General features: G+C 36.5%; 1 protein-coding gene across 2 annotated transcripts in view; it reads left to right on the forward strand.

Moving 5' to 3' along the window:
* The window catches only part of PDE1A (phosphodiesterase 1A), a 266,854-nt gene that overhangs the window by 222,943 nt on the left and 30,890 nt on the right, over window positions 1-13,021 (forward strand). For both annotated transcript variants that reach the window (XM_068544825.1, XM_068544826.1), the window contains exons 11-13: window positions 6,406-6,487; window positions 8,512-8,632; window positions 9,614-9,759. In XM_068544825.1, coding sequence (XP_068400926.1) covers window positions 6,406-6,487; window positions 8,512-8,632; window positions 9,614-9,759 — 349 coding nt within the window. The remainder of the gene's footprint in view (window positions 1-6,405; window positions 6,488-8,511; window positions 8,633-9,613; window positions 9,760-13,021) is intronic.

The following is a 13,021-nucleotide window of genomic DNA, read 5'->3' on the forward strand; positions in this document are numbered from 1 at the left end:
TAAGATTACTCTACCTGGCAAGGATCTCATTCATATTCGATGGAGAAATCAAAAGCTTTACAGACAAGCAAAAGCTAAGAGAACTCAGCACCACCAAACCAGCTCTACAACAAATGCTAAAGGAACTTCTCTAAGTGGGAACCACAAAAGAAGAAAAGGACCTACAAAAACAAACCCAAAACAATTAAGAAAATGGTCATAGGAACATACATATCGATAATTACCTTAAATGTGAATGGATTAAATGCTCCAACCAAAAGACACAGGCTCGCTGAATGGATACAAAAACAAGACCCATATATATACTGTCTACAAGAGACCCACTTCAGACCTAGATACACCTACAGACTGAAAGTGAAGGGATGGAAAAAGTTATTCCATGCAAATGGAAATCAAAAGAAAGCTGGAGTAGCAATACTCATATCAGATAAATTAGACTTTAAAAATAAAGAATGTAACAAGAGACAAGGAAGGACACTGCATAATGATCAAGGGATCGATCCAAGAAGAAGACATAACAATTATAAATATATACGCACCCAACATAGGACCACCTCAATACATAATGCAAATGCTAACAACTATAAAAGAGGAAATCGACAGTAACACAATAATAGTGGGGGACTTTAACACCTCACTTATACCAATGGACAGATCATCCAGACAGAAAATTAATAAGGAAACACAAACTTTAAATGACACAATAGACCAGATAGATTTAATTGATATTTATAGGACATTCCATCTGCAAAGAGCAGATTACACTTTCTTCTCGAGTGCACATGGAACATTCTCCAGGATAGATCACATCTTGGGTCACAAATCAAGCCTCGGTAAGTTTAAGAAAATTGAAACCATATCAAGCGTCTTTTCTGACCACAACGCTATGAGATTAGAAATCAATTACAGGGAAAAAAACATAAAAAACACAAACACATGGAGGCTAAACAATACATTACTGAATAACCAAGAGATCACTGAAGAAATCAAAGAGGAAATCAAAAAATACCTAGAGATAAATGACAATGAAAACAAGACGAACAAAAACCTATGGGATGTAGCAAAAGCAATTCTACTAGGGAAGTTTATAGCAATTCAATCTCATCTCAAGAAACAAAAAAAATCTCAAACAATCTAACCTTACACCTAAAGGAACTAGAGAAAGAACAACAAACAAAACCCAAAGTTAGTAGAAGGGAAGAAATCATAAAGATCAGAGCAGAAATAAATGAAATAGATACAAAGAAAACAATAGCAAAGATCAATAAAACTAAAAGCTGGTTCTTTGTGAAGGTAAGCAAAATTGATAAACCTTTAGCCAGACTCATCAAGAAAAAGAGGAGGACTCAAATCAAGACTCATCAAGAAAAAGAGGAGGACTCAAATCAATAAAATTAGAAATGAAAACGGAGAAGTTACAACAGACACCTCAGAAATACACAGCCTCATAAGAGACTAATACAAGCAACTCTGTGCCAATAAAATGGACAACCTGGAAGAAATGGACAAATTCTTAGAAAGGTATAAGCTTCCAAGACTGAACCAGGAAGAAATAGAAAATATGAACAGACCAATCACAAGTAATGAAATTGAAACTGTGATTAAAAATCTTACAACAAACAAAGTGCAGGACCAGATGGCTTCACAGGTGAATTCTATCAAATATTTAGAAGAGCTAACACCCATCCTTCTCAACCTCTTCCAAAAAATTATAGAGGATGGAACACTCCCAAACTCATTCTACGAGGCCACCATCACCCTGATACCAAAACTAGACAAAGGTACTACAGAAAAAGAAAATTACAGACCAATATCACTGATGAATACAGATGCAAAAGTCCTCAACAAATACTAGCAAACAGAATCCAACAACACATTAAAAGGATCATTCACCATGATCAAGTGGGAGTTATCCCAGGGATGCAAGGATTCGTCAGCATACACAAATCAATCAATGTGATACACCACATTAACAAATTCAAGAATAAAAACCATATGACAATCTCAATAGACACAGAAAAAGCTTTTGACATAATTCAACACCCATTTATGATAAAAACTCTTCAGAAAGTGGGCATAGAGGGAACCTACCTCAACATAATAAAGGTCATATACAACAAATCCACAGCAAACAGCATTCTCAATGGTGAAAAACTGAAAGCATTTCCTCTAGATCAGGAACAAGACAAGGATGTCCCCTCTCACCACTATTATTCAACATAGTTTTGGAAGTCCTAGCCATGGCAATCAGAGAAGAAAAAGAAATAAAAGGAATCCAAATCAGAAAAGAAGAAGTAAAACTGTCACTCTTTGCAGATGACATGATACTATACATACAGAAATCTAAAGATGCCACCAGAAAACTACTAGAGCTAATCAATGAATTTGGTAAAGTTGCAGGAAACAAAATGCACAGAAATCTCTCCCATTCCTATAAACTAACAACAAAAGATCAGAAAGATAAATTAAGGAAATAATCCCATTCACCATTGCAACAAAAAGGATAAAATACCTAGGAATAAACCTACCTAAGGAGGTAAAGACTTGTACTCAGAAAACTATAAGACACAGATGAAAGAAATCAAAGATGACACAAACAGATGGAGAGATATACCATGTTCTTAGATTGGAAGAATCAATATTGTGAAAATGACTATACTACCCAAAGCAATCTACAGATTCAGTGCAATCCCTATCAAATTACCAATGGCAATTTTACAGAACTAGAACAAAAATCTCTTAAAATATGTATGGAAACACAAAAGACCTCAAATAGCCAAAGCAATCTTGAGAGAAAAAAAAAAACCCACGGAGCTGTAGGAATCAGACTCCCTGACTTCAGACTATTCTACAAAGCTACAGTAACCTAGACAACATGGTACTGACACAAAAACAGAAATATAGATCAATGGAACAGGATAGAGAGCCCAGAGATAAACCCATGCACCTATGGTCAATTAATCTATGACAAAGTAGGTCAATTAATCTATGTACAATGGAGAAAAGACAGTCTCTTCAATAACTGGTGCTGGGAAAAGTGAACAGCTACATGTAGAAGAATGAAATTAGAACACTCCCTAACACCATACACAAAAATTAACTCAAAATGGCTTAGAGACCTAAATGTAAGACTGGACACTATAAAACTCTTAGAGGAAAACATAGGAAGAACACTCTGACATAAATCACACAAGATTTTTTTTGACCCACCTCCTAGAGTAATGGAAATAAAAACAAAAATAAACAAATGGGACCTAATGAAACTTAAAAGCTTTTGCAGAGCAAAGGAAACTATAAACAAGACGAAAAGACAACTCTCAGAATGGGAGAAAATATTTGCAACCGAATCAATGGACAAAGGATTAATGTCCAAAATATATAAACAGTTCATATAGCTCAATATTAAAAAAACAAACAACCCAATCAAAAAATGGGCAGAAGACCTAAACAGACATTTCTCCAAAGAAGACATACAGATGGCCAAGAGGCACATGAAAAGCTGCTCAGCATCACTAATTATTCGAGAAATCCAAGTCAAAACTCCAGTGAGGTATCACCTCACACCAGTTAGAATGGGCATCATCAGAAAATGTACAAACAACAAATGCTGGAGAGGGTGTGGAGAAAAGGGAACCCTCTTGCACTGTTTGGAATGTCAATTGATACAGCCACTATGGAGAACAGTATAGAGATTCCTTAAAAAACTAAAAATAGAGTTGCCATATAACACAGCAATCCCACTACTGGGCATATACCCAGAGAAAACTATAATCCAAAAAGACACATGAACCCCAATGTTCACTGCAGCACTATTTACAATAGCCAGGTCATGGAAGCAACCTAAATGCCCATAGACAGATGAATGGATAAAGAAGATATGGTACATGTATACAATGGAATATTACTCAGCCATAAAAAGGAATGATATTGGGTCATTTGTAGAGACGTGGATGGACCTAGAGACTGTCATACAGAGTGAAGTAAGTCAGAAAGAGAAAAACAAATATCATATACTAACGCATATATGTGGAATCTAGAAAAATGGTGCAGATGAACTGTTTTGCAAGGCAGAAATGAGACATAGATGTAGAGAACAAACATATGGATGCCAAGGGGGAATGCGCGGGGTGGGGTGGGGGGGATGAAATGGGAGATTGGGATTGACATGTATACACTAATATGTATAAAATAGATGACTAATAAGAACCTGCTGTATAAAAAAATAAATTAATTAAACTTAAAATAAAAGGAATCCCCAATATCACATTTCCCATGAAGTCTATGAGTAGCCTTATTTCTACTTTAATAATAGTAATATCATGTATATTTTAGCAAGTTATTAATATTATTCTCTCACTTTATTCTCAACATGTTAAAATCAAATTCATAATAGTCTTTAAATCAAGCCCTCATCCAGATCATCTTATTTCTTTTAGTGGCCCCAAAGTCTCCTTTTCATTCAGGTTTGAAGCACAAGGCTCACCCTTAACTTACCCCAAGCCATCTCCCACACTGCCGACAAATTAGTGTTTCAAAAGTAGAATTCCTCTTATGTCAATTCCATATAGAATAAAGAAGGGGAAAAGCCAGTGCCTCTCCATTACATGTAAATTAAGTAGTAATCCTTTTCCTTGTGGTTTAATACCATCCAAGATGTGCATCAGACTTCATAAATACCTCTAATTTGCACAGCTCTGTGTTTTAGCTAGCATTATGAATTATGATTCTTATTAGCTAACATTTAATGACTGTTGACTATATATTAGGCAGTGTCCTTAGGCTTCACATAAATTATCTTAGATAACCTCAGGATAACCCTATTAGGTAGATACTATTATATCCTTATTCTTAAAACAAGTCAACCAGAATCACCGAGTTGGGTAACAGAGAATTCATTTTGGCAAAGTCTGTGATGTGTCTGAAGTAACAGAGACAGCCCGTTGAACAGCAGTGATTCAGCTCTGTGTCTTGTGACTCCAAGGCTAATGACACAATAATTTCTGCCCCCCCCATCTGTCCCTTAAGTCAAGTATAAATATTAATTCCAAATGGAATGGATGTTATTCTCTTGGGGAATGGTGAGGCTTTCTGGGAGAGGTCACAGAAATTCTTTCCCTATTTTCTTTAAGTCATGACATAGTGAAACATTCCTATTTGTAGCTACTTTGCCTACTTCTTTGGTGACTGTATCTAGATTTTTCCGAGCAATTCTCATTTCAAACTTTCTGTCCCTTCTAATCAGAGGCATAGTTTAGCGTAAATGCACTAGAAAACATCATCAATAAAAACTTTAAAGCCACATGTTGACATAAAGTTGTAAAGGTCATGATGAAAAGCTGCTAGAGGAAGCAAAGGAAACTGAAGTTCTCAGACAGGTTTGCCTTGTAATATGGGCTCTGCTACAAAGTAAAGGCCACTCCCTTTTGTCCCCTGATCTCAGAACCAGACCATATATTCTAAGTTGTGGTCTTATGCAAGGCCAGTGTACCCCATGAAGGTATACAACCAACAGATTAGGAGAAAATAGAGCCCAAAGCATTCTTTCAAATGTCCGGGCAGTTGAAGTGAATGGGGCAAGTGAAGTATCCTACCTCCTTTTTCTTTGTGAGCACATCTCCTTGAATGCAAAGAACCAATGTTTGATAAACCTTATCATAATAAAGCTTTGTCCAGAGCAGCCACCTTTATTTCAGGAAACGAAAATCTAATTATGATGTTAAACCCAAACAAAAATGGAATTCTTTAACCTTTGTGCTCAATTAATCTACAATTGATAAGATCAAATAATAAAAAATCATTGACATTTCAATTTTCTCTGAGAAGAATACATTAAAATAAAATTTATGCACACAGAATGTAAGAATGTTGAAGATATTCCTCATTACTTGCTGTAGGAGATTCAGTAAAACTTGGTTAATAAGTAAAAAGATGTTTCAAAATGCTCATACACTTTTAAATTTAAAAAGCCATCCAATCATGAATTCTTGATACTGAAGGTCTGCTGATGTATTTGGCATGGAAAAATGAAGTAGAAAAATCCATGAGTTGGATTGTTAATTAAATGCCAAATAACACACCGAGATGACTATTTTATGGTGACTTTAGAAAATTCCAAAGAGCAAAGGTGTCTCTTTATAATCAAGGGGTTGTAATACCAATGTGGAGTCTCTAGGTGCCGAAAATGTTCATGTTGTTTTACTTCTGCAATGTGTGCCATATGCAACATATCTCCAAAAGGAGACCATATGAGTAAAATTATATGAACTTGAACAACAGCTTTTTGTTTTGTGATAAATACACAATGCTAATTAAGAAATAAAAGATGCAGCTTTTTAAGCCTTTTTATCTAAGCTGCTTTTAGTTTCTCCACACCAAGTCTGTACTAATGGGCTTTCCTTTCCGCAGGGAGATAAAGAAGCTGAATTAGGGCTTCCATTTTCCCCACTTTGTGATCGGAAGTCAACGATGGTGGCCCAGTCCCAAATAGGTAATACTGAGGATTGGTGGTTGTGGAGAGCGGGTGTGTGCCTGTCAGTTTTCAAATGGATACACGATGTTGTTCACCCATGAAACCCTCACTCCATATTCATGATAAATTTGATCTTTAGACTGATCTATACGGTGGTGAATGAAGAATTTTGAAACATTCTCACAAAATGAACTCAATAAAGCAGTATTAGTAAATAATTGTTATTCTCTTTGTAATCCTTTTACAAAATAGAGGACTTTCTTCTTTTGCAAGAGACAGCATTTCTTGTTGTTTTGTTGCTGATTATTTTCTGTAATTTAATCCTTTGTATTTAGGACAATCCAATGAAAATATTAATATATCTGTTATCACTGTTTGTATAATATTCTTAATATACTAGCTCATATTCTTTTGGGAAGAAAATTCTTATGATATGAATAGGGAAGCCAACAATAGGAAATCTGTAAAATGATATTGCTCCCAACCATATTTATCCTTTTCATTTGTGCTTATATTGGAGACTTCAAGTCCAGCCCATGATTAAAACATATTATTGCTATGCTGCATGGTTCATATATTTGTAATAGTTATTCCCTGGGCCAGCATCTTCATTACTGACCTATATGATCAATAAGTATAAGGATGACTGCCTTACCTCTCTAATTGGTCTGGTACCACCTCCTACAAAGTGGTGGTCAGCTGTCAGAAAGCTTCTTGCTCTCACCTTTTGCCTTCCTACCCATGGTCCAACAGCTGTTTTCCTAGCTACCATAACACAGGTGACTCTCATCGTTTAGAAGTTGTGAATATGTCAGGTTAAGGACCTCCTTGGGCAAGCTGAGAAGAATAGAAGTGTCTGAGGCTTATTGCTGTAATATAAATTGCTGCCATGTTAGTAGAGGTGACTCATTTGATAGTCTCTAGATCGCAGGCATTTAAAACCATAGACAAAACGTGAAAGAACACCCTGGTGGTCAATTAACATTGCCTCAACTTGAAGTCATCAATTCAAACACAAAACTATTGAAATTTTTTGAATTAAAAATGCATCTTAATGTATGCTATGGTGAATACAATTACTTGAACTGTGAATTACTTTATCCAAGTTTCTGATGGATAGGATACTTTTTAAATATAGATATTTCCCAGGACACTATCATTTAAAAAGCATCCCCTCAGTGTTCTCTTATATTCAGATGGTAGGCTATTGCTCCCAGTTGTGTTTAAGGCAACAAGTGCTTGATTTCCAGCACCACAACTCTCCTGGGACCTCGGGTGTTGAATGTACACAGAGCTTGTCTCCTCCTCCACCTAAACACAGGTAGTAAATGTTCCCTAAAGGACCGTGCCCCATTCTCTGTGTGTGTCATTTTCTAGTTTGATTTCAATGTTAAATTCTTTATTCAATCCTGTCATCTCAAAGTGGCAGGATTAATGCTGTTCTCTGTTCTGATTTAACAGAATACGCCCACACGCTGCGAACTTAAAGCTTTACATCCTGAGAATAATAAACAGCAATTTGAAATATTAACACACTGGCAGAAAGCTCTGACTGATCCAGTGTGAGAAAAAAAAGTGGTTGCCTTCCTGTGGCTTGAGAAAAAAACTTCAATTATTTAGTTTCTTTGGAGCGTACATATGATTTCTTGTTAGTCAATAATAAAATTCAACGAACAAGTGAAGACCTTTCAGAAAGAAGAGTGATCCCTCTCATTAACAGAGGAAAATAGATTGACTCTGGTTAGATCTGAAATTATTGTTAACAATAAGATGATGCTAAATATTAAGTAGGAAACCCAATACACTTGAGTTAGCAAGCTTAAATTGTATCACTTCCACTGCTTGAGAGATGATTTTGTAGAACAGTTAAACTCTCTCTAAAGATTGTGTTATTGGATTAAAAATAATTGCAAGGGGTAAGCTGAACCAATGTTGTAGTTGAAACTTGTTATCAGGAGCATCAGAATCTCTGCATTATTACTAATTTTAGAATTCAGGAAATTGTAACACGAATATATTTATTTATGTTTTTGCTTTTGTAGGTTTCATTGATTTCATAGTAGAGCCAACATTTTCTCTTCTGACAGACTCAACAGAGAAAATTATTATTCCTCTTATAGAGGAAGACTCAAAAACCAAAACTCCTTCCTATGGAGCAAGCAGGTTTGATGTTTTCTTTTTTGCCTCTTTTCCCTTTTACTTATGATTATCTTTATTATTCCTTACATTAGGCAGGAAATTCTTAGAAGAATTATTAGGTAGTATTGCCACCTAATGGCTCTGCAATATATTGCATCTGCCTTTGAAATTAGGAACTTGATGTCCACTACAAAAAATATCAAAGTACTAAGGAGTATAACAGAATTGTATTCAATACTCAGGAGAATAAATATTATTTTAATTTTCATTGAAATGTATGAATTATGTCCTGGAAATAGTAACATGTCTGGTAGTGGTGGGCAGTTGGGAGACGGGCATTGTGTTGGCTTGCTAACAAATCAATCACAGCCCACTTGTAGGTCTAGAAAGATGCCTACATCAAAGTTAGCCTTTTAGAGGACATGAATACAGTGGATCTGTATAACATGTAACTTAAAATATTTCAATCTAGATTTTTTTCAATGATAAATGTGTTAAGGGATGTTATTTAAAACTTCCAGTTGCAGAAAAATTATGCTAAATTCTTGCCCATCTGAACACATAGTTTTTCCAAATAACATACCAACATTTCCTAAATGTTGCCCTAATGAGGAAACTGAGGGAATGTTCTACCTGAGAGAGATCCACGTTATCCTAGAGATTAAATGGTGACGGAAGGGCAGGGACCATTACCCCACTTTTAGCTCCAGAACGGTGATGCCGCTGTGCTGCTCGCCCGTGGACTCACCACTGAGTCAGCTCATCTCAAGGTTCTGCTGCTCTAATTAGGCCTCACCCACCCCCACCCCATAATACATGTGGGCCCTGGCAGGTGCTCAAAACTGGGCCTGAGCAGCTGCCTTCCTGCTTCTGTAGTTGGTTTTGTAAAGTGTTTCAGGCTTTGCTTCCTCATCCCATATCCTGCCCTTGGTATTTCCTGTTTTCTTTGGTGGTTACTATTAGCTCAAGCACCTGTATGTTACCACATCTTGCTCATTCCTCTAGACGATCAAATATGAAAGGCACCGTGAATGATGGAACCTATTCCCCAGACTACACCCTTGCAAGCGTGGACCTGAAGAGCTTCAAAAACAACCTGGTGGACATCATCCAGCAGAACAAAGAGAGGTGGAAAGAGTTAGCTGCTCAAGGTACAGTTTTTTATGACGGCTTACTGCCATCTCTCTCTGTCCTAACTCCTCCTCTGAGATGTTGGATTTTTTCCCCCTTAGATTTCTTCTTTTATAAAATATGCAAGCCCTTGGAGGTGTTTAGAATTTGGCTACCCTTTGACTACTCATAAGAAAAGTGGTTTGTCTGTTAAATAAAAAGATATTCTGCTCTGTTTGTGCCATGTGGGCTGCAGAAGTATTGACATGGGTGGCAGTGAAGTGGATGTGAAGGATGGGACAATAAAAGAGCGACAAGACTTTATGTGGCACAGTAACGTCCTGTTCATTTCTAGAGGTGCTTTTGATCCTGTGTGTTAGGCTTTCCAAGTAGTTTTGTGTTGCATTAGGAATGCAACACTTAGTGTGAGAGATTTGAGTATATGTTTTTTTCAGTTTTGCTAAGTTACTTCTTTGGCTGACAGGTTCATGCATGAGTTGGGAGAATTGTTTGTAATCGGCTACCAAAGAAAACAAATGGGAAGCTAGCTCTATTTATTTCTGACATGTTTTTTATTCAGATTAATTAGTCTATTTGGTTTCCAAGGCATGTGAGTTAGTATCAGTCATTATCCTTCATGCAGGAAATTAGCTTTCAAATTCCACATCTGGCCCCTGTCTCCTTTCACGCTGCATCCCATAGCCCTGTCTCTCTCACGCTTTATACTCCCTGCACAGTGGCATTCTGGCAGGTTCTTATAATACCCCAGGGCCTTTGCAATGATTGTTTCTTCAGCCAGGAATTCTCCTCTTGGAGCTTTTTGCAAGGCTGATTCCTTCTTGGCTGGCTGATTCATTCCTTGGTTGGAGTGTTCCTACCCTCTGCAATCTGTATTTTATTTTTAATTTGAAAAACGCAGTACTTAATAACTTTTTAAATTCTCACATGGATCTTACTGTTATCATTCCCATTTTACAGATAAGGAAACTGAGGCAGAGGACAGTTATGTGACTGGCCTCAAATCCCACAACTAGTAAGTGAAGGAGCTGAAATTCATTCTTTCTCTGCAAATGCAGTGCCCTAAAATCCCATGCTAGGCCGCCCACCAAAGAGACCCTCCTTGACCACTAAAAGTAATGTCCTCTGTCCTGGTTTCCCCTATTCAAACCCAGTTTAATCATTTCAAAGTGGGATCACTAGTCCATAATCAATGATGTTGATTTATTCCTTTCCTTATCCTCTGTCTTCCACATGGGAATGTACAATCCTCAAAAGCCGGGTCGTGGTCTACTGTGTTTCCCAGGGTGTCCTCAGCTCCTGGTACAGTGCTGGGCATATCACAGGCACTCAGTAAATATTTGTTTAATTAAATAGTTAGTTAATCCTGGATGGGGCTGCATTATTTCTCCACCTCTGCTGTTAGAAAACTTTTAAAAATACCAATCTAATGCCTTCATCTGAGTCTGTAACTCATGTTCTCCCAGCCACTTAAGTCTGATCTTAGTTGAAAGGAAATAGAGTTTCCCAAACATTTGTGGCTCTATATAGCCATTACAAGGACCACTTCCTGGATGTATAACCTGTGTGATCACACAGTTCCTCCCCCACCCCCCACTCAGAATGGCCTTATGCATAATTAAATACTCTAGTATCATCATCTTGAAATTCTTAAAAAATTTGGAGCCAGGGGCCTTATTTTTATTTGGCACTGGGCCCTGCAATTATATAGCTATTCCTGGCCCTTACGAAGGGTCTTTGTAATGATACATTATTGTCACTCAATAAAAAACATCACACAATACAAGACCCAGATGACCATACTAAAACATTGTCAAACCCATCTAACTGGAGACTTCAAGTGACTAGAATTTCCCCTCTATATGGACAAATTATACTCATGATATTGACCCTGAAGCATTATAAGATATAAATCGCTAGACCATAAGCTGTTTGAAAACAGGAACAATATCTATTGTATTGTCATTATTTTCTCAGAGCTGGCATGTCCCTAGCATACTACAGGTGCTGTAAAATTATTTACTGAATGTGGTTTTGAATGAAAGAATGAATGAATACTTAAACTTCACTTTGAATATATTCATTCAGAAAGGAAAATGAATGAATATATTAGATTTTCAGCAATGAAGGGAAGAGAGGAGGGAAACAAGATTTCTGAAACCCCTCCTATGTATCAGGCATTTTAGACGTATTGTCCTATTTTCTCCTACAACCTTGTGAAGTAGAAAGTATTATCCCCATTTTATACATTTGGAAACTGAGGATCACACAGCTTCTAAGCACTAGAGTCAAAACTGATTCTTTACCCCAAGGTTTTTCCCACTCCCTCCTATTTTACTGTCCCATATCTTTCAAGAAAGTTTGAAAAAATTGACTTGAAATATTTATCTTCAACGAATCCAAAGAATCCAATTGACCAAGATACACTCTCCTCTAAGAAAGTTTTAACTAAAATGAACAACAGTGAACCCCAAATATCAACCCATCACCTGGAACCTATTTGTCATGAAAGAAAACACTGTGTCAAAATTGGGTTAGGACTACAATTGCTCCCTTTCTAATAAACTTTCTGGCACTGTGCTCTATTGAATGTTGTGTTGCACACAGAGGTAAATTTTAGATTTACATAAAGTTCTCAACTTACATTTCTGGAATTGAGTAATAATAACTCAGTCCTGCAGTTAGAAAATGTAGAACCAAGATTTGAGCACAGGAAGTCTGGCTTTAAGCAAATTAAAATTATAAAGTATTTTGATAATATAATTTCCAAGGGGTACTTGTGTAGAGTACACATAGTATGAATAAAGCAAATAATGTCCAATTTTCATTATTTATAAAATTGTACACTTGGTTTCTATTTCCAATGCAATGGTGATCTAGATAAACTTAAAGAAATATGGTAAAAACAACTAACAATGCTGGATGAAATATTGTTGAAAAGAAATTGACACCCTTAGGACCTGTCCAAATAAAGATAAAACAGAAATTCAGAGAAATAAGGAAACTTTGGAGCCAGAATCTCTCCTGAGGGCACCTGTTTACCTCTCTACTGAAGTCATGAGTTTGCAGACTGAATTTATTACCACATCGGGTTTATGCCAGAAGTGCAAATTTGGTCTTACATTTAAAAATTCTATTACTGCAATTCACCATATTAATGATAAAAGGTGAAAAATGCATCTCAAAAGATGCAGGAAGAGCATTCAAGAAAATTCAATATCCGTCCATTTTTTAAATTCAGAGGGATATTCCTAATCTACTATTTTTCTTTCCCACTTTTCTTGC

Source organism: Eschrichtius robustus, chromosome 5 (genome assembly GCF_028021215.1).
Source record: "Eschrichtius robustus isolate mEscRob2 chromosome 5, mEscRob2.pri, whole genome shotgun sequence".
Lineage (NCBI taxonomy): Eukaryota > Metazoa > Chordata > Mammalia > Artiodactyla > Eschrichtiidae > Eschrichtius > Eschrichtius robustus.